The sequence below is a fragment of the Neovison vison genome, chromosome 3 (assembly GCF_020171115.1).
Source record: "Neovison vison isolate M4711 chromosome 3, ASM_NN_V1, whole genome shotgun sequence".
NCBI lineage: Eukaryota > Metazoa > Chordata > Mammalia > Carnivora > Mustelidae > Neogale > Neogale vison.
In genome coordinates, this window is record NC_058093.1 from 234,758,098 (window position 1) to 234,776,136 (window position 18,039).

The 18,039-nt window shown below is 46.0% G+C and overlaps 1 protein-coding gene across 1 annotated transcript in view; it reads left to right on the forward strand.

Moving 5' to 3' along the window:
- The first annotated feature begins 216 nt into the window (after positions 1 to 216).
- The window catches only part of TMEM120B (transmembrane protein 120B), a 42,470-nt gene continuing 24,647 nt past the window's right edge, over positions 217 to 18,039 (forward strand). Inside the window, exon 1 of the mRNA XM_044244338.1 lies at positions 217 to 341. Within this exon, the coding sequence (XP_044100273.1) occupies positions 273 to 341 (69 nt within the window). The 5' untranslated portion in view covers positions 217 to 272. The remainder of the gene's footprint in view (positions 342 to 18,039) is intronic.

Here is an 18,039-nt window from a genome sequence, read left to right on the forward strand (position 1 = left end):
TACAGCGCCCCCGACCCCGCGCGCGGGCGCGCGGGGGCGGAGCTGGGGAGGTGCGTGCGCATGCGCGGGGCCCTGCCTCCTGGCGAGGGGGTGGGGCGGGCGCTGGGGCGGGGGCTGTGACGTCAGGTGCGCGCGTGGCTCCGGCTGCGCAGGAACAGCTGGTGCCTCCGAAGGCGGCCCGCGGGCGGACGGGCTCCGGTGCTGGTGGCCGCCCGCGCCACGCTGCGGGAGCTGACGCCGCCGCCGCTGCCGCCGCCTCTCACCGCCGCACCATGTCCGGCCAGCTGGAGCGTTGCGAGCGCGAGTGGCATGAGCTGGAGGGAGAATTTCAGGAATTGCAGGTAGGGCCGGGCCACCTGGTCGCGCAACTCTGCTACCTGCGGTGCGGTGCCTTCCCCTTCCTGCCAACCCAGCCGGGGCGGTGGGGACCATCCAGGGGGCTGCCCATGGCTGGGCACTGGGGGCTGGTGGTCCGCGTGGGCCAGCACCCTCCTATCTCCCAGCACTTCAGTTCTTCATCCACTTGGGGCGCCCGGTGGAAGCTCCCCATTACTCCGCCTTCGCACCGACTCTTTGCTCCGCGCACCTCCTTCTCTGCAGAAAGTTGGTCTGTGGCTTCAGAGGGGAACTTCCAGGTGTGTCATGTGGGGGAGGCCTGAGGGGACATATATGTGCTGGGACTCAGAACAGCCCAGCCCCCACCTACGCAGGGGTCGTTCCTAACCGCACTCCTGTCCACCTGCTTTTGGCAGCCCAACTTCTGTATTTTGGTGGAGCAGTGCTCTCTTCTGCAACTACATTTTGAGAGATGTGCTTGGGAACCGTTCACCTTGAACCCCTAGGCTTTGCTCAGGGATTAGAGACCCCTGTTCTGCGTCTTTGGGACTCTGGTGTCTGTGCCCTCTTCTGTGCTGCGACTGCAGGCTGAGTTTGGCGTTGTGGATGGCATCTGTCACTTCTGACAGCTGTGTTGCCTCCCTCCGTGATAGAGGCTGCTCTCAGCTCTCACCCATCTGGCCCAGAACCTTATACGGAGTAGGGAGAGGGCAGATGTAAGAGAGGCCCCTTGAGAAAATGGCATTGCCCCTGCCCCTGGCAGGAAAAGCTGTCCCTGAAAGGAGGTTCAGACAGGTCTCAGCTACCAACTCAGGTGGCTAGAGACGTCTCACACATGAAACCTTGGGGTTGGCCAAGAGGGACTCCTGGACCAGTTTTGGAGATGGGGCTTTTTCCTCTGCAGCTACTAGATTGTGCCTGTTTTCTCTGAAGTTGGGCTCTGTTTGCCAGAAACCATACTGCACAGCTCTGCCCCACTTCTTCCTGTCCCCGGCTGGAGCCATGACATTTTCCTTGTCCATGTAGCTCTCATCTCCAGTTGACTGTCCTCTTACAGGGTCCAGAGGAGGGGAGAGGAGATTGTCTGTGATGGGTCTTCTGGACCTGAGGCAGTAGGCCCTGATGTTTAAAGAGGGGGTTGCTGCAGAGATGAAGCAGGAAGATGGGGGCGAGGGGTCTGTTTTAGGCATGAGCAGAGAATAAAGTATCCAGAACTGGTATGCCTTTCTTGGCCTGTGTGGCTTGTGTGGGTTGGTGCCCTCTCCTTCACGTCTGGGGCTTGGGGCCCACCCAGTTCTCAGGGGACTCGTCTGGTTCCAGTCCCGTCGAGAAGATTCAGCTGCTTCCTAACACTTTGTCCTACTGGGCTCTTGGGTCATGTTCAGCTGTGAAGCCATGGAAGGGATGTTAGGGTCCGGAGTGGGAGAAGAGTTTTACTGTGTGGAGCTTTCGTTCCTGAATTCCTTTCCCTTGCCCTGCCTTACACTAGGAGGAGGAGTTGTCTTAACACTTCAGAGCCATGCAATTAATGCAATCAACAGCAATTACCTAGCTAGTCTTGGCAGGCAGAGCTCGCAAAGGAGACATTGGATTTGTTGTTGTGTTCTTACTTGGTGCAGGTATGTGGGAGACAGAGAAGAATTGGGAATTCTGGGTTTTGTTCCCTGGTGCACAGCGAGGGCTGGTGGACAGCTGACTGTGGGGAAACTGAGGTGTCCGTTACTCAGTTCTTCAGCACTGGGGGAACTGGAATGGACTGGGCCTGTGGGGAGGAGGGACTCTGCTAGTCTCAAGGTTTAGTGGACAGCTCTTGGGTCAGAGGACAGTGATGGATGGAAGGCCACAGAGTCCCCCGTGTGTCAAGGTCATAGACATTGTATCTTCATAGATGAGGAAACTAAAACTTGAGAATCTAATTCACTCAACTGGGGGTCACACAGCTCTTGAGAAGTAAAGCTGCCATTAGAACTTGGTAGTCTGAATGCTTATTTTGGATGTCTGTCATTGTGCTGGTAGGTCCCACTCTCTCTTCTCATTTCCACATCCCCCATAATAAATATGAGAGCTTTGAACTCCTGAGATGAAAGTTTCTGGGATATGTGTATAATAAGTAGGGTATACGTTGTCATTGGGTATGTGTTGGACAGACTTTCAGATAGGAGACATTTATTGGGGGGCAAGGAGGTCACAACAGGGAGGCAGGTGAACAAATTGGAACTAAAAGGAAGGATTAATTTTTTTTTTTACCAGAAAATTCCTGTGTATCTTAATTTTCCTATATCTGCCTCTGAATCTGGGATTTGTGGATTTCATCTTTGTATCTCTCTGATTCTTTCTTGGGGTCACAGCTAATGTCTGTGTTTCACCTCTTCTTCCCTTTTTCAAATGAATAGAGGAAAGAGGAAACCTATTGTCAGACCACAGAGGATTCAAAATGTCTTTGGAATCCCCTCACCACAAAAGTCATACTCTCTGGGACTTTCTAGAGGAAAGGATCTGTTCTCTTTTGACTGATTTGTATCTGCCAGGGCCTCACTAGACTCAGGGGCAAGGTCAAGTGGCTATGGGAACTTTGGTTTTGGCTGGCTGGGGTTTCATCCATGCTGGTGAATTGAGCATCAGTCTGAGACCAGCAAACATTTGGCCCTGTGGCCTGTGATGTGACCACAGAAGGTCACTTACAGACACTGTGGCAGGTGATTTAATAAGCATTTCCTGACTTGCATCACTGGAAACCTGACCCCATCCCTCCCCATCCAGGAAGGAGGTGGCCCGAAGAGGCTGTTCCCTAAATCTGACCTTACAGAAATGCAGGGACCTGGTAGGCCACTGTAAAGATTTTGGCTTTTCCTACCAATGAAACAGGCATCTCTCTGGCTGCTGTGTATACAATAGACACGAGAGGGACAGGGTAGAAGCAAGAAGGTCAGTATTATTTTATGAAAACCTTATGAAAGAGATCCTGTTGTCCCCTTTTACAGAGGGAAAATCATATACCTAAAGTCACATGTCTTGTAAGTACTGGAGTCAGGATTCAAACCCAGGCTGTTGAATGTCAGGGTCTATACTCTTAACCACTGCTTAAGGCAGGTCTGTGCCCTGGGCACACTTTTGTAGGCTTTTCTCTTCCATCTTGCATTGCCTAATGGGTCTCTTTCTTTAGAAGTGCTTTGTGTGGAAAGCCCCTGGACAGGGAGTCACAGTTCCTGGGTTCAGGCCTGAGGCCTATGCCTGTCTAGTATCTTACCTTTACCAAGCCATCACTCTGAGCTCGAGTTTCTTTATCTACAAAACAAAGACTGACAATAATAACGGTAAGAGCTAACTGTAGGTTACATGGATCCTTCCATTTAATCTAAATGACCAACCCTGCTTTAGACTGAGGCTAAGAGATATTAACTAACTTGAAAGTCATGGAATTTTGGAATTTGAACCCAGGTCTGCTGTGTATGTCAGATATTTTGGGGGTTCCTCACACTGTGAGCTCCCAAAGTATCTTGAGACTCTTGGCTCTGCAAAGAAGCTTTTGAACTTGTGGGGTCTCATTTCATTCGTGCATTACTTTATATGTGCTCTCTCTTTATATATAATGTATATGTAGTAAAGCACTGAAATATATATATATATATATGTATATACACACACACACACACACATATGTATAATACATTAGTCAGGATTCTTAGTTGCAAGTGACAGAAACCCCATTTAGCTGGCTTTAAGCCAAAAAAGGAATTTATTGGCTCATGTATTGGGAAGTCCAGTGACAAATGGCTTCAGGCCAGGCTAGGTCCAGGGGCTCCAATGATATCTCTGTGTGTGTGTATGTGTCTCCCTGTTTCTTCTTCTTCTTCTTCTTCTTTTTTTTTTAGATTTTATTTATTTTTTTATTTTAGAGAGAGATGCGTGTGCATTCGCAAGTGTGTGGAGGAACAGAGGAAGAGGGACAAGCAGACTCCATGCTGAGGGTACAGCCCGAGGTGGGGCTCGATCCCACAACCCCGAGATCGTGACCCTAACTGAAGCAAAGGGTTAGATGCATAACCAAATAGCCACCCAGGCACCCCCTCTCTGTGTCTTCTGTATCAGCCTTATTCTCAGGCAGTCTCTCTCATGTTGTGGCAAAGAGGTGCATTGGCCACCCCAGGCTGACATCTCCCAACTCAGCAAATCTGGCCAAAACAGAGCGACTTTTCCTTGGTAATTCCCATAGGAGTCCCACACAAACCATATGAAAGAAGAATGAGGGCGATCTGGATAGACCTATAAAGGAAAATGAAAATACTGGTAGTAAGAAAAGAGAGAGGGATGCTGGACAGGCATCTTTTGTGGGGGGGTCATAGAAGTAGTTTATGTCTGTCATTCCCAGACTGTGTCAAGGCACCCCTGAGGACCTGCATTAAGCTCCCAGGGACACCATGGGATATTTTCAGTTTTCAAGGGAAACACAGTGACATCTGTCCTACACCGTTTAAACTGCTAACTTGGGGTAGTTCATGCTTACACGTTAGGTCACATTTTTCTGATGATGGCATATCTTTGTAAAGTTAGGTTTTTAGTGATCTGTGATTAAAATCAAGTACGGTGTGGGGTGCCTGGGTGGCTCAGTGGGTTAAGCCGCTGCCTTCGGCTCAGGTCATGATCTCAGGGTCCTGGGATCGAGGCCCACATCGGGCTTTCTGCTCAGCAGGGAGCCTGCTTCCACCTCTCTCTCTCTGCCTGCCTCTCTGCCTACTTGTAATCTCTCTCTCTGTCAAATAAATAAATAAAATCTTTAAAAAAAAATAAATAAAATCAAGTACGGTGTATGGGGCACCTGGGTGGCTTAGTGGGTTAAGCCTCTGCCTTTGGCTTAGGTCATGATCTTGGGTTCCTGGGATCGAGTCCCGCATCGGGCTCTCTGCTCAGCAGGGAGCCTGCTTCCCTCTCTCTGTCTGTGCCTACTTGTGATCTTTGTCAAATAAATAAATAAAATCTTAAAAAAAAATCAAGTACTGTGTGAAAATCCGTGTGAAAAAAGAAAGGAGGGTGACAGTGTCCAATCTGATTCCACAGTCTGAGAATTTGTGCCGAGCCCAATAGCCTCACACATTCCATTAGTAAATAATTTTGGTTATTTCAGAGTGAAATAAAAATGTTTCTGTCCATTTCTGCGTATTCTTCTCCCCCCCACCAAAGGCTACTAAGTTGTTAGGACATAAATACTTTTCAATCATTTGGCCTGGAGACTATGGGAAGTGTACTGAGACCCAAAGGGCATGGTGAACCAGCAGTTTGTGAACCTTTGTTGTATGTCCTGATTGCGGTGGCGTTTACACAATTGTATATATTTGCCAGATTTCCTTTAGTTGTACACCTGAAAATTGTTGGACTGGTATGTACATTATACCTTAATAAAACTGATTTTATAAAAATAAACCAGTATATGGCCTGTTACAGAAAACTCATCTCAGGACCCCTTCACAGCTGAGGAAACTTCAAGGAGCTTATATGACTTACCTAAGAAGCGACAACTCTGGGATGAAGAGTTGTCTTGCCTCCCAAATGTCTGACACCGCTGTCTAATACCTGCACTTACCGCTCCTGTAACAGACATCACCAATCAATCCTGGCCCATGACTCAGAGTTCTTTCCAATACAGAACTGATGCCATTTTGGTGAAGTCAACTTGCCGTCCTTAGTGGTGTTTTCATGGTGATGAGTCTTAGTGAAGTGTACTCAGCATCCAGAAATCTTCATTTGATCTTGATTCCTTGGAAGGAGAACTACATAAATGTAATCTCTCAAAAACTTCTGATAGAAGCACAGCTACCAGACACCACGTTTTGCTTGTGGCCATGCCTCAGTTGCAACCTGCCGGGTTGCCCACCAACTTTGCGATGCTTCTGGGCCGAGCCCCTGTCTGAAAATGCTGTGAGATTCCATTGCTGACAATGCTTGCAGTAAATGTGGACTCAGATTCTGGATCTTATGATGTAGCCAAGTTGTGTTAAGCAGGCATTTCCAGATGTTCCACAGCCATGCTGAGACCTGGCATCATTAACCTCATCTTCCCACGGGGGCAGAGCTTGGGGCCTCAGAGAACAGGAGAGGCAGCAGATTGCCTAAGCCTCCAACAGAAACCTGCTTGTTTGTGTCTTCTGTGCGTGGTATAGAAGGATGGTAATTAGCTGTGTAGGAAAGGAGGTATCGGCATCCCAGCTCATAGAGCCAATGTTAGCGCTTCTCTCTCTCCCTCTCTTTTGATCCATCCTACATGTTTAGTTAGAAGTAATACATATCTGCAAAGTTAAATATTCAAGTGGAGATGTTCATGAATTTTCAGAACACTTGTTTTTAACAGCTAAATACTGGAAACATAATGTTCTTCCAATGGATAATTCCACTGAGCATTCTTAGAATGAGGTATGATGAGCAGAATGAGGAAACTAGAGCTACATGTGTCAACCTGGATAAATGTTTTTTAAAAGAAGAGCAACATTGAGTGGAAAGTTGCAGAGACGTATACACAGTATGACATGTATGATAAAGTTAAACACATTCTAACCGATACTATGTATTGCTTGCTGATACATGTTTATGGAGTACAAGGGAGTGATATGGGCCAGATTCAGTATAGTGGAGATCAGGCAGGGCCCTGATGAGAAGCAAATGACTCTTCCAGAAGGATCTCACTCAAAGGAGTTTTTTTGTTTTTGTTTAATTTTAGATTTTTAAATTTATTTATTTGACAGAGAGCGAGCCAGCAAGAGAGGGAATACAAGCAGAGGGAGTGGGAGAGAGAGAAGCAGGCTTCCCACCAAGCAGGGAGCCTGATGTGGGGCTCGATCCCAGGACTCTGGGATCATGACTTGAGCCGAAGGCAGACGCTTAACGACTGAGCCACCCAGGCACCCCTCAAAGGAGTTTAAAGGAGGGACTGTTTACAGAAGTGTGGCAGTTTAAGGGTGAGGCCTCTAGAGCTGGGACCAGTCCTGTTCCTAAAAGGGCAGAGGGAGGGGGGCATCACCAGAGTTTGGCCAAAGCTTGTTGCTGGGGAAGGAGAGCTGCAGGACAGCATTGCAATGGTTGAAGGCTGCAGCAAACCAGAGGAGGCAGGAGGAACAAAAATACCTCAGCTTCTGTCTTCCTGCTGTGCATCCCGTGGGCCAATCTCAAGTGGGAGGCAGGGTAATGGCATCCAGGAGATGCTGTCCATAGGGGTCAGCCTCCTCGGGCAGAGGGAAAGAATTGATCTGGGGCGAACATGGGGACAGAAATAACCAGCAAATGGGTTCCCCTCTTTGGGGGCAGAGGATAGAAATGCCATCTCAAAAGAATACTTAGGGGGCCTTTAACTCTCTTTGTTAAACTGAGAGTGAGAATATGGGCGCTGATGTTTATTTTCTATCCATTTTATGATTTTCTTTTTTGTATGCCTGGAATATATTTCACAATACAATGAGCAGGAGGCCAAAAAGTAACCCAACAGTACCAAAACGCTAATAAAGAAAAACAGCTCCGGGGTGCCTGGCTGGCTCAGTTGGAAGAGCCTGTGACTCTTGATCTTGGGTCACGAGTTCGAGCTCCATGTTGGGTGCAGGGATTACTTAAATAAATAAAACTGAAAGAAAAGGGGGCACCTGGGTGGCTCAGTGGGTTGAGCCTCTGCCTTCGGCTCGGGTCGTGATCTCGGGGCCCTGCGTTGGGCTCTCTGCTCAGCGGGAAGCCTGCTTCCTCCTCTCTCTCTCTGCCTGCCTCTCGGCCTACTTGTGATCTCTCTCTCTCTCTTTGTCAAACAAATAAATAAAATATTAAAATAAAAACTGAAAGAAAAGAAAAAAGAAAGGCAGTTCTATAGGTTCAACGTCATTTACATGTGATTATGACCATGTAGATATTATTTACTGCAGAGTCGAGTAGTGAACCATGCTTTTTTTTCTCTTTTGGAGATTTTAACTAAATTTATATAGTTAGCATTTAATTCTTTACTGGCAGTGCTTATAATTATCCTTTTTTTTTTAATTGCTTAAAGCTCCTTCCTTAGATATTCTGTCAAGTGTGTTTCTTTTCTTTGGCCTTGAACTAGACAAGTTAGGGGCTGGGGGCTTTGCTTTGTGCTCTCAAATGGAGTTTTTTCTTTCTTTCTTTTGCAGCTGCTTGTCTACTTTGGTGCCCCCAGCACTGGGGGTTATTTTTAGAGGTAGCAACTTGATGTGGGAGTCAATCACATTTAATAAGCTGGTACTCCCTGCACCGTGTGCAGAGAGCGGACTCCCAATGTTTGGTGTTTCCCGTGTTCCAATCCACTGCTGCCAAGTTTAGAATTAAAATAGTGGTTTGGCAGTTTATAATTTTCTTTAAAAGTTCAATGTACAGGGGCGCCTGGGTGGCTCAGTGGATTAAGCCGCTGCCTTCGGCTCAGGTCATGATCTCAGGGTCCTGGGATCGAGTCCCGCATCGGGCTCTCTGCTCAGCAGGGAGCCTGCTTCCCTCTCTGTCTCTCTGCCTGCCTCTCCGTTTACTTGTGATTTCTCTCTGTCAAATAAATAAATAAAATCTTTAAAAAAAAAAAGTTCAATGTACATTTACCATATGACCAGCAATTCCATTCCTAGGTATCTACCCAAGAGAAATGAAAATATGTCTACACAAAGATTTGTACATATTCATGGAAGTATTATTTATAATAGCCAAAAAGTGGAAATAATTGGAATGCCCGATAACAGGTGAATGGATTAACAAAGTGTGATGCATCTATACTAAATTTTTATTGTTAAGTAGCCATAAGAACGTAGTAATACATGCTTCCCCCCTACTATCCGAAAGTACCACCTTCCGGTGAAACCTTTCATAAGCCAGAATGGTGTAAAGCAAAGAGTATCCCCTGCTTCCCGAAAGTTTGAGTTCCACCACTGCTTTTTTGAAAGACTTCCATTAGTACCTGTTTTTGCCAACCAAAAGAGATCCAAGGAGGATTCTTACTTCTATAAAAAAAGCCATTGCTCTACTAATGGCAGTTTTTCGTAAAAGCAAAATGGCATAACGTGAACTTTCAGAAAGCAGGAACGCTTGTGTATGCTACAACATGAATAAACCTCAAAAACAGGAGTGTTTTTTGCTGAGTGAAAGAAGCCAGACCCCACACAAAAACTGTATGACTCCATTTATGTGAACTATTCAGAAAAGACAAATCTGTAGAGACAGAAGGTAGGGTAGGGGTTGCCAGGGGCCAGAGGGAGGGGAGCAGAGGGAGGAGTGAGCATGGTCATAGACGCGAGGGATCTTACTGGGTGGTGTAATGTCCTAAAATGATGTGGTAATAGTTGCATAACTTGGCAAATATATAAGCATCACTGAATTGTACACATAAAATTAGTGAATTAGGGGCACCTGGGTGGCTCAGTGGGTTAAAGCCTCTGTCTTCGGCTCAGATCATGATCCCGGGGTCCTGGGATCAAGCCCCGCTTCAGGGCTCTCTGCTCAGCAGGGGGCCTGCTTCCTCCTCTCTCTCTGCCTGCCTCTCTGCCTACTTGTGATCTCTGTCTGTCAAATAAATAAAATCTTTTTAAAAAATGAGTGAATTACACCTCAAAATTGTTAAAAAATGATGGCTAAGGTTTTTGGTTTGTAGAAAAAACACCCAATTTGATTGTTCAAAGATCTACATTTTTAGGTGTCTGCTTAGTTACTGGCTTGATGAAGGATTCGTTCGACGAGGCTCCAAGTCCTTGTTTTTGGTGTCTTTAGGATGACAGGGCCCAGGGCCAGAGTTTGGTAATAGTGAGTCCAAGATTTGTGGCTTCTCTTCTTACTTTGTGTGGCTAACTTTGCCTAGAAGGAGAACTCTGTGCTTTGGCATTTTATTTTATTTTATTTTATTTTTTTTTTAAGATTTTATTTATTTATTTGACAGAGATCACAAGTAGGCAGAGGCAGGCAGAGAGAGGGGAGGAAGCAGGCTCCCCGCTGAACAGAGAGCCCGATGTGGGGCTCGATCCCAGGACCCTGAGATCATGACCTGAGCCGAAGGCGGTGGCTTAACCACTGAGCCACCCAGGCACCCCATGTGCTTTGGCATTTTAATCTAGATTCTGACACTTGCCTCTGAAATAAAGACATTCAATCCAAACTGGCAAAGCCAAACAGAATAAAACAGCATTTCTTTGTTGATGTAGTTGGGAAGTCAGAGGCGTACCAGCTGCAGGTACGAGTTGATCCAGTGGCTCAGATGGAGCCATCCAGGCTCAGCCTTCATCTGACCCTCTGCCCCGTTTTCCCATCATTTGGATTCATGTTCAAGCAAGACAGCTCCACTAGCTCTGGGCTCACACGAGCTCTTCCTCCTTCAGACTAGTGGAAAAGAGCTGCTCTTTTAAAGCAGTTCTGGTAAAAGCCCCCCCACCCCCCGCCCGCTAAGATTTGTGGGTTTTGAATGCCTGTCCCTGAATCAGCCAGTTGGGTCCTGAGGCTAATATTCTGATTGGCCTGGCCCGGATCACATGCCCTGGAACCTGGGGCAAGTTCAACCCCATTCCTAGCCAGATTTCAGTAACTGAGTATGGGGAGGGCTGGGTTTCCAAAGAAACTGTGGAGACATTAACCAGAAGGGGAATAGCTGCCTAGTTGGCAGAAACAATAGAAGGCTTCCATATGGTGACCAATTCCATTTGAGGCTACAGGTTCAAGGCCGACTGGATGAAAGCCAGGGCTAGATTGCTGCGGTGTGGCTCTTCCTGCTCCTGGAAGAAGCATTTCCAAACACAGGTCTGAGGGTCTTCTAGAGACACGCTCATGTGCAGAGGATAGCCGGGGATTCCGAGGGCAGGCAAGAATTGTATTCCCCACCCGACTTCCCAGAACCACCCCACGGACAGTGCATGAAGAGACAGCAGTTGAGGAGGACTGGGTGGCTTAGTTGTTCAGCGTCTGCCTTTGGCTCGGGTCATGATCCTGGCGTCCTGAGATTCGAGCCCTGCATTGGGCTCTCTCTGCTCTGTGGGAAGCCTGCTTCTCCCTCTCCCACTCCCCCTGCTTGTGTTCCCTCTCTCGCTGTGTGTCTGTCAAATAAATAAATAAATCTTTAAAAAAAAAAGAGGAGAGAGTGAGAGAGCTGTTGTAAAATGGTGCAGTTGCTGTGGGAAATGGTATGGTGGTTCCTAAAAAAAATATTAAATGTGGAATTACTATTTGATGTAGCAATCCACTTCTGGTTATATACCCAAGAGAACTGAGAGCAGGGACTCCAAACAGATACTTATACACCCAAATGTTCATACTAACATTATTCACAACAGCCAAGATACGGAAGCAGCCCAAATGTCCATCGAATGATGAATGGATAAAGAAGGTGTGGTATATATGTATGTGTGTGTGTGTGTGTGTGTGTATAAATAAAATGGACTATGATTCAGCCATAAAAGAGAATGAAATCTTGCCATTTGGAGCAACGTAGATGGAGCTAGAGGGTATTATGCTGAGCGAAATAAGTCAGAGAAAGACAAATATCATGTGATTTCACTCATATGTGGAATTTAAGAAACAAAACAAGCAAAGGGGAAAAAAGAGGCAAATCAAGAAACAAACTTAATTATAGAGAACAAACTGATCATTACCAGAGGAGAGGGGAGTGGGGAGATGGGTTAAATAGGTGATGGCAATTAAGGAGGGCACTTGTGATGAGCTTCGGGTGATGTATGGAAGGGTTGAATCACTATATTGTACACCTGAAAGTAATATAACATTGTATGTTAACTGATTGGAATTTTAAAAAAATGTAGTCTCTTATCTCCCCCCACTCCCCTCAAAAGCTCTCTGCATTTTCCCCCAAATATGTATTTTTTTAAAAAAATTATTTATTTTTATTTTTTCTTTATTTTATTTTATTATTTATTTATTAACATATAATGTATTATTAGCCCCAGGGGTACGGGTCTGTGAATCATCAGGCTTACACATTTCACAGCATTCACCATAGCACATTCCCTCCCCAATGTCCATAAGTCCACCACCCACTCCCTACCCCCCACCCCCAGCAACCCTCAGTTTGTTTTGTGAGACTAAGAGTCTCTTATGCTTTGTCTCCCTCCCGATCCCATCTTGTTTCATTTTTTCCCTCCTGACCCCCCACAGCTCCACCACCCTGCCTCTCAAATTCCTCGTATCAGAGATATCCTATGATAATTGTCTTGCTCTGATTGACTTATTTCGCTTAGCATAATACCCTCTAGTTCCACCCACCCAAAATATTTCTGAGAAGTCAGACATAGATTATGAAGAACTAGAAGGGTTCACATGTTGTATGATTCAATGAAACTATATTCTCTTCTGTTGGGTTTTTTTTTTTTTTAAGACATAATCTATGGTTCTACGTATATAGAGTATCTGGAGGGTCAAATTCAGAGACAAAGTAGGATGGTGGTTTCCAGGGGCTGGGGAAACAGAAAATGGAGTTATTATTTAATGGATTTGGAGCTTCAGTTGCGGTGATGAAAAAGTTCTAGAGATGGATGGTGGCAATGGTTTCACAATGATGTGAACACATGTAATACCACCTAATTGTACACTTAAAATTATTATTATTATTATTCTTTGTCGAATAAATAAATAAAATATTTTTTAAATTATTAAGATGATAATATTATATGTATTTTATTAAAATAAGAAAAATTTTAGAAATTTAAAAAAATTTTTTAAAGATTTTATTTATTTATTTGACAGAGAGAGATCACAAGTAGGCAGAGAGGCAGGCAGAGAGAGAGAGGAGGAAGCAGGCTCCCCGCTGAGCAGAGAGCTCGATGCGGGACTCGATCCCAGGACCCTGAGATCATGACCTGAGCCGAAGGCAGCAGCTTAACCCACTGAGCCACCCAGGCACCCGAAATTTTAAATTATTAAAGCGGTAAATTTCATATGTATTTTACCACAGTTAAAGAGCGAGAATAGGAAGCAGCTGTCTGAAGAGAAGTTAGGATCCAAGAAATAATTGATAACCTTTCCTGCTGCTTGTGGGACTGGTACGAGATAGAATCTGCAGAGTCTGGGTGTGGGCAAGGAATGCCCCGGGAGTGGAGAGTATGTCACATTGAGGCCCTGTTTCTGACTCCCCCACCCCAACCCCACGTTGTCCTCCTCCTAACTGATAAATCTTGAATCTGGAACTGAAGACAAGATTGGTCCCAGATGTATGGTCTCCAATACAAGATCTCCCCTGGGGAGTGGCTCTAGCTAATGGCAGAGAGAAAGAACCAAGGGGGAGCAGGAGTGACTCCATATGCAGGGGACAAAATGTGGCAAGACTCATGGACTTCCTATCCCTACCCAGTCTGATGCCTTAGGATTGAGCAGAAAGTATCACCAGCAGAGATTAGAGAAGTGCCTGTAGAAAAGTAGATGTCACTGAGTGCTGGTGAGGTGTTGACAATTGTCATAAGCTGTGGGTAGGAGTGTAAATCGGTACAGCCACTCTGTGGGCAGTTCGCCAAGATCTATTAAAACTAAAAACAAGGCTGTACACTCTGATCCAGTGATCCTTCTTCTCTTCCCTAGAGAGATGCTTGTGTGTGTGCCCAGGGAGGCAGTGCGAGGCTATTAGTCAATGTTGCATTGTTGGTTTCAGGCAGAGACTGGAAACAACCTAAATAAATGTCCAGCATTAGAACGGCTCCGTAAACGGTAATATGTTCATAGCATGAAATATTGCCTAGCACTAAAAAGATTGAAGTACATCTCTACATTCTCATGTTGGTAGATCTTCAAGACATATTGTTGAACGATAAAAAGAAACTTGTGGAATCATGTCCATATTCTGATACTGTTTATATATATTTATATTTTTAAAGATTTTATTTATTTATTTGACAGAGAAACAGTGAGAGAGGGAACACAAGCAGAGGGAGGGGGAGAGGGAGAAGCAGGCTTCCCACTGAGCAGGGAGCCCGATGTGGGGCTCAATCCCAGGACCCTGTGACCATGACCTGAACTGAAGGCAGATGCTTAACGACCGAGCTACCCAGGTGCCCCTGATACTGTATGTATGTGTGTGTGTGTGTGTGTGTGTGTGTGTATTTTTTGGGAAAGATTGTATTTATTTATTTGACAGACAGAGATCACAAATAGGCAGAGAGGCAGGCAGAGAGAGAGAGAGGAAGGGGGGAAGCAGGCTCCCCGCTGAGCAGAGAGCCCGATGCAGGGCTCGATCCCAGAACCCTGGGATCACGACCAGAGCCAAAGGCAGAGGCGATCACGACCAGAGCCAAAGGCAGAGGCTTCAACCCACTGAGCCACCCAGGTGCCCCCCGTTTTTTTAGTATATGTGCTGCCGAAGCGAGCACAGATGCCCCCCGTTAATATATTTTTAAAAATCAAAAGTATGTGCTAAGATATAAGCTAAGCTGCTATAACAAAGATATCCCCAAATTAAAAAAAAAAGGCTTAAATGAGATAGCATCTTTCTCATGTAACAGTCCAAAGGGAAGTGTGGTCCAGGGTAAATGGTGTTCAGTTATGTGTGTTCATATGTATGAAACAACAATGATTACATTTTGCTCATGGAGTCTGTGGGTCGGGAGTTTAGACAGGGCATGATGAGAATGTCTTGACTGTGCTCTGTGATGTCGGAGATCTTAGCTGGAAAGACTGAATGGGTGGGAGTAGCTTACTTGGCTGTGGCTGGAATCATCTGGTGGTTCCTTACCCACACATCTAGATGTCTGATCTACAATCACGAGAATGTTCGTATCATTTGGGACTGTTGGGCAGAGTGCCTACGTGTGACTTCTCTATGTGGCTAGGATTTCCATACAACATGGTGGCCTCAGGGTAGTTGGACTGTTCGCTCTAAAGGTAGTGTTCCAGCAATAAGGCAGAAGCCACATGGGCTTCACGACTTTTTTTCTCAGAGCCTGTAGTGTTGCTCTTGCCATATTTTATTGGTCACACCAGCCACAAGCCTGTCTTTATTTAAGAGGAGGGAATAGAGATCCCACCTCTATGAGAGGGATGCTAAAGGATGGGCGATCATGTTTTAACACCATCACAGGTGCAAAGCTCGGTCACATGAGCTTGGCTTGGCTGGGGAAGGGACAGTGGGCTTTGCCATTGACATCACGCGGCTTCCATCTCTGGTTTCAAGGTAACTAACTGCACCTGTTGTCACCATATCCCTGTTAGGGAAAGGGACAGCAGAGGACCAACAGCTCCTTATAAAGGTGTGGTTCAGACGTTACACACGTCACACCTCCCTTTGGCCAGCTCGTCTTCCTGCTGCTACACGTAGCTGCAGGGGAGGCTGAGAAATGTCTGTTACTGGACGGCCATGTGCCTAGCTACTACTCAGTGGGGTCCTGTTACTAAAGGAAGTAATAAGCATTAGGAACAATTTGGTTTTACAACAGTGTGCATTTCTCATATGTATGTATATATATTTATGTGCATATATATAGGAATAGGTCTATATAGAACATAGAAATGCCAGGCTACAGTCTGGAAGAATACATAGACAGAAGAAAGTGGTACCAGCAGTTACCTCTGGAGAAAGGGAGGAAGACAGGATGTGGGATATTCATAGCCAACTGTAGGCATAGCGGTAGTGTTTTAATTTTTAACAAGGATAATGTCTTCATGTTTTACTTAAGAAATTAAATATTAATTTAAACCCAGGAGAGCCTGGTGAGCATCTGGCTGCCTGATGTTGCAGTCTTGGTCTTATCTTTCTGTGGTGGGAACCCCACCCCACAGAGTGCCAGGAGTTAGCAGAGCCCTTCATCTTTCAGGAGCCTCAGCTGCTGTTATGGAGGACTCTGGAGTCAGAGGCCCCACCTACTCAAGGCCTCATACTTGGGATCTCTCTGCCCCCATCCTTTCTGTCCCTTTCTGGAGGTTTTCCTTTATTTATTTATTTATTTATTCATTCATTCATTCCTGTGGAGGACTCTGGAGTCAGAGGCCCCACCTACTCAAGGCCTCATACTTGGGATCTCTCTGCCCCCATCCTTTCTGTCCCTTTCTGGAGGTTTTCCTTTATTTATTTATTTATTTATTTATTTATTTATTCATTCATTCATTCCTGTTCCTTTCTGGAGGGTTTCCTTTATTACTAGCAGATTAGTTGAATGTAGAGGGCCCCGGAATTCAAAAGGGAGTAAATCACAGCCTCCCTCTCTCCAGAGTGCTTGTTAATTACAGATAGGAAGCTGGTCACTGTGAATGGAGAAAGCATGGGCAGCAAGCAAAGTTAGCATCACAGACACTGTGTCCCTCCTGATAGGAGAAATGGAGGGCACAGCATCATGTTAATGGCATTTCTGTCCCAGAAGCATAACCAAAATTGGCTCACGAGGAAATATCTGACAAACCCAGATGGAGGGACAGTCTTCCGAACAACTGGACTGAACCCTTTAAAAATGTCCATGTCATGGGGTCCCTGGGTTAAGCCAAAGGGTTAAGCCTCTGCCTTCGGCTCAGGTCATGGCCTCAGGGTCCTGGGATCAAGCCCTGAATCGGGCTCCCTGCTTGGCAGGGAGCCTGCTTCCTCCTCTCTCTCTCTCTCTCTCTCTGCCTGCCTCTCTGCCTACCTGTGATCTCTCTCTCTGTGTCAAGTTAAAAATAAAAAAAAAGTCCATGTCATGAAAGACAAAGTTGAGGGGTGCCTGGGTGGCTCAGTCACTAAGTGTCTGCTTTCAGCTCAGGTCATGATCCCAGGATTCTGGGATCGAGCCCCGCATCAGGCTCCCTGCTCAGCGGGAAGCCTGCTTCTCCCTCTCCCACTCCCCCTGCTTGTGTTCCCTCTCTTGCTGTGTCTGTCTCTGTCAAATAAATAACTAAAATCTTTAAAAAAAAAAAAAAAGCAAAGTTGAGGAACTGTTAAAGGAACCTAAAGAGATACGATGATTTGATCATTGTACTATGGATATATGAGAGAATGTTGAGTTTTTTTTTTGTTGTTGTTGTTGTTTTTGTTTGTTTTTTGTCAAGATTTTATTTAATTTGAGAGAGAGAGAGAGAGAGTGAGCAGGAGTGGATAGAGCATCAGAGGGAGAGGGAGAAGCTGGGAGCCCAACTGGTGGCTCATTCCCAGGACCCCAGGATCATGACCTGAGCCTAAGGCAGATGCATCACCTACAGAGCCACCCAGGCACCCCGAGAATGCCACATTCTTAGGAAATGGGTGCTGTGAAGTGTTTAAGAGTAAAGAAGCATGTTGTCTACGACCAACGGTTTAGGAAGGAGTAGGCAAACTTTTTTTTTGGCAGAAAGGCTAGGTAATGAGGATCCTAGATTTTGGCGGGCCATATGGTCTGTGTCACAGCTACTCGCTGAGCTGCATATCCTCGGCCATACGCAGACGAGCGGGTGTGGCTGTGCTCCAATGAAGTTTATTTACGGATTCTGAAATTTCAACCTCGTGGACTTCTCATGCGTCCTGAAATATTCTTTTGATTTTTTTTTTCCCTCCAGCCAGGCAAAAACCATTCCTAGCTTACTGCATGCAAAATCTGGTGGCTGGAGATTTGGCCTATGGATTGTAGTTCACTGTTGCCTGATATAGACCAAGAACACACACACACACACACACACACACACACACACACGATAGCCTCTTGAAGCCTCTTCCTTCAGCTCAGGTCATGATCCCCGGGTCCTAGGATCGAGCCCCGCATTGGGCCCTCTGCTCAGTGGGGAGCCTGCTTCCTCCTGTCTTTCTCTGCCTGCCTCTCTGCCTAC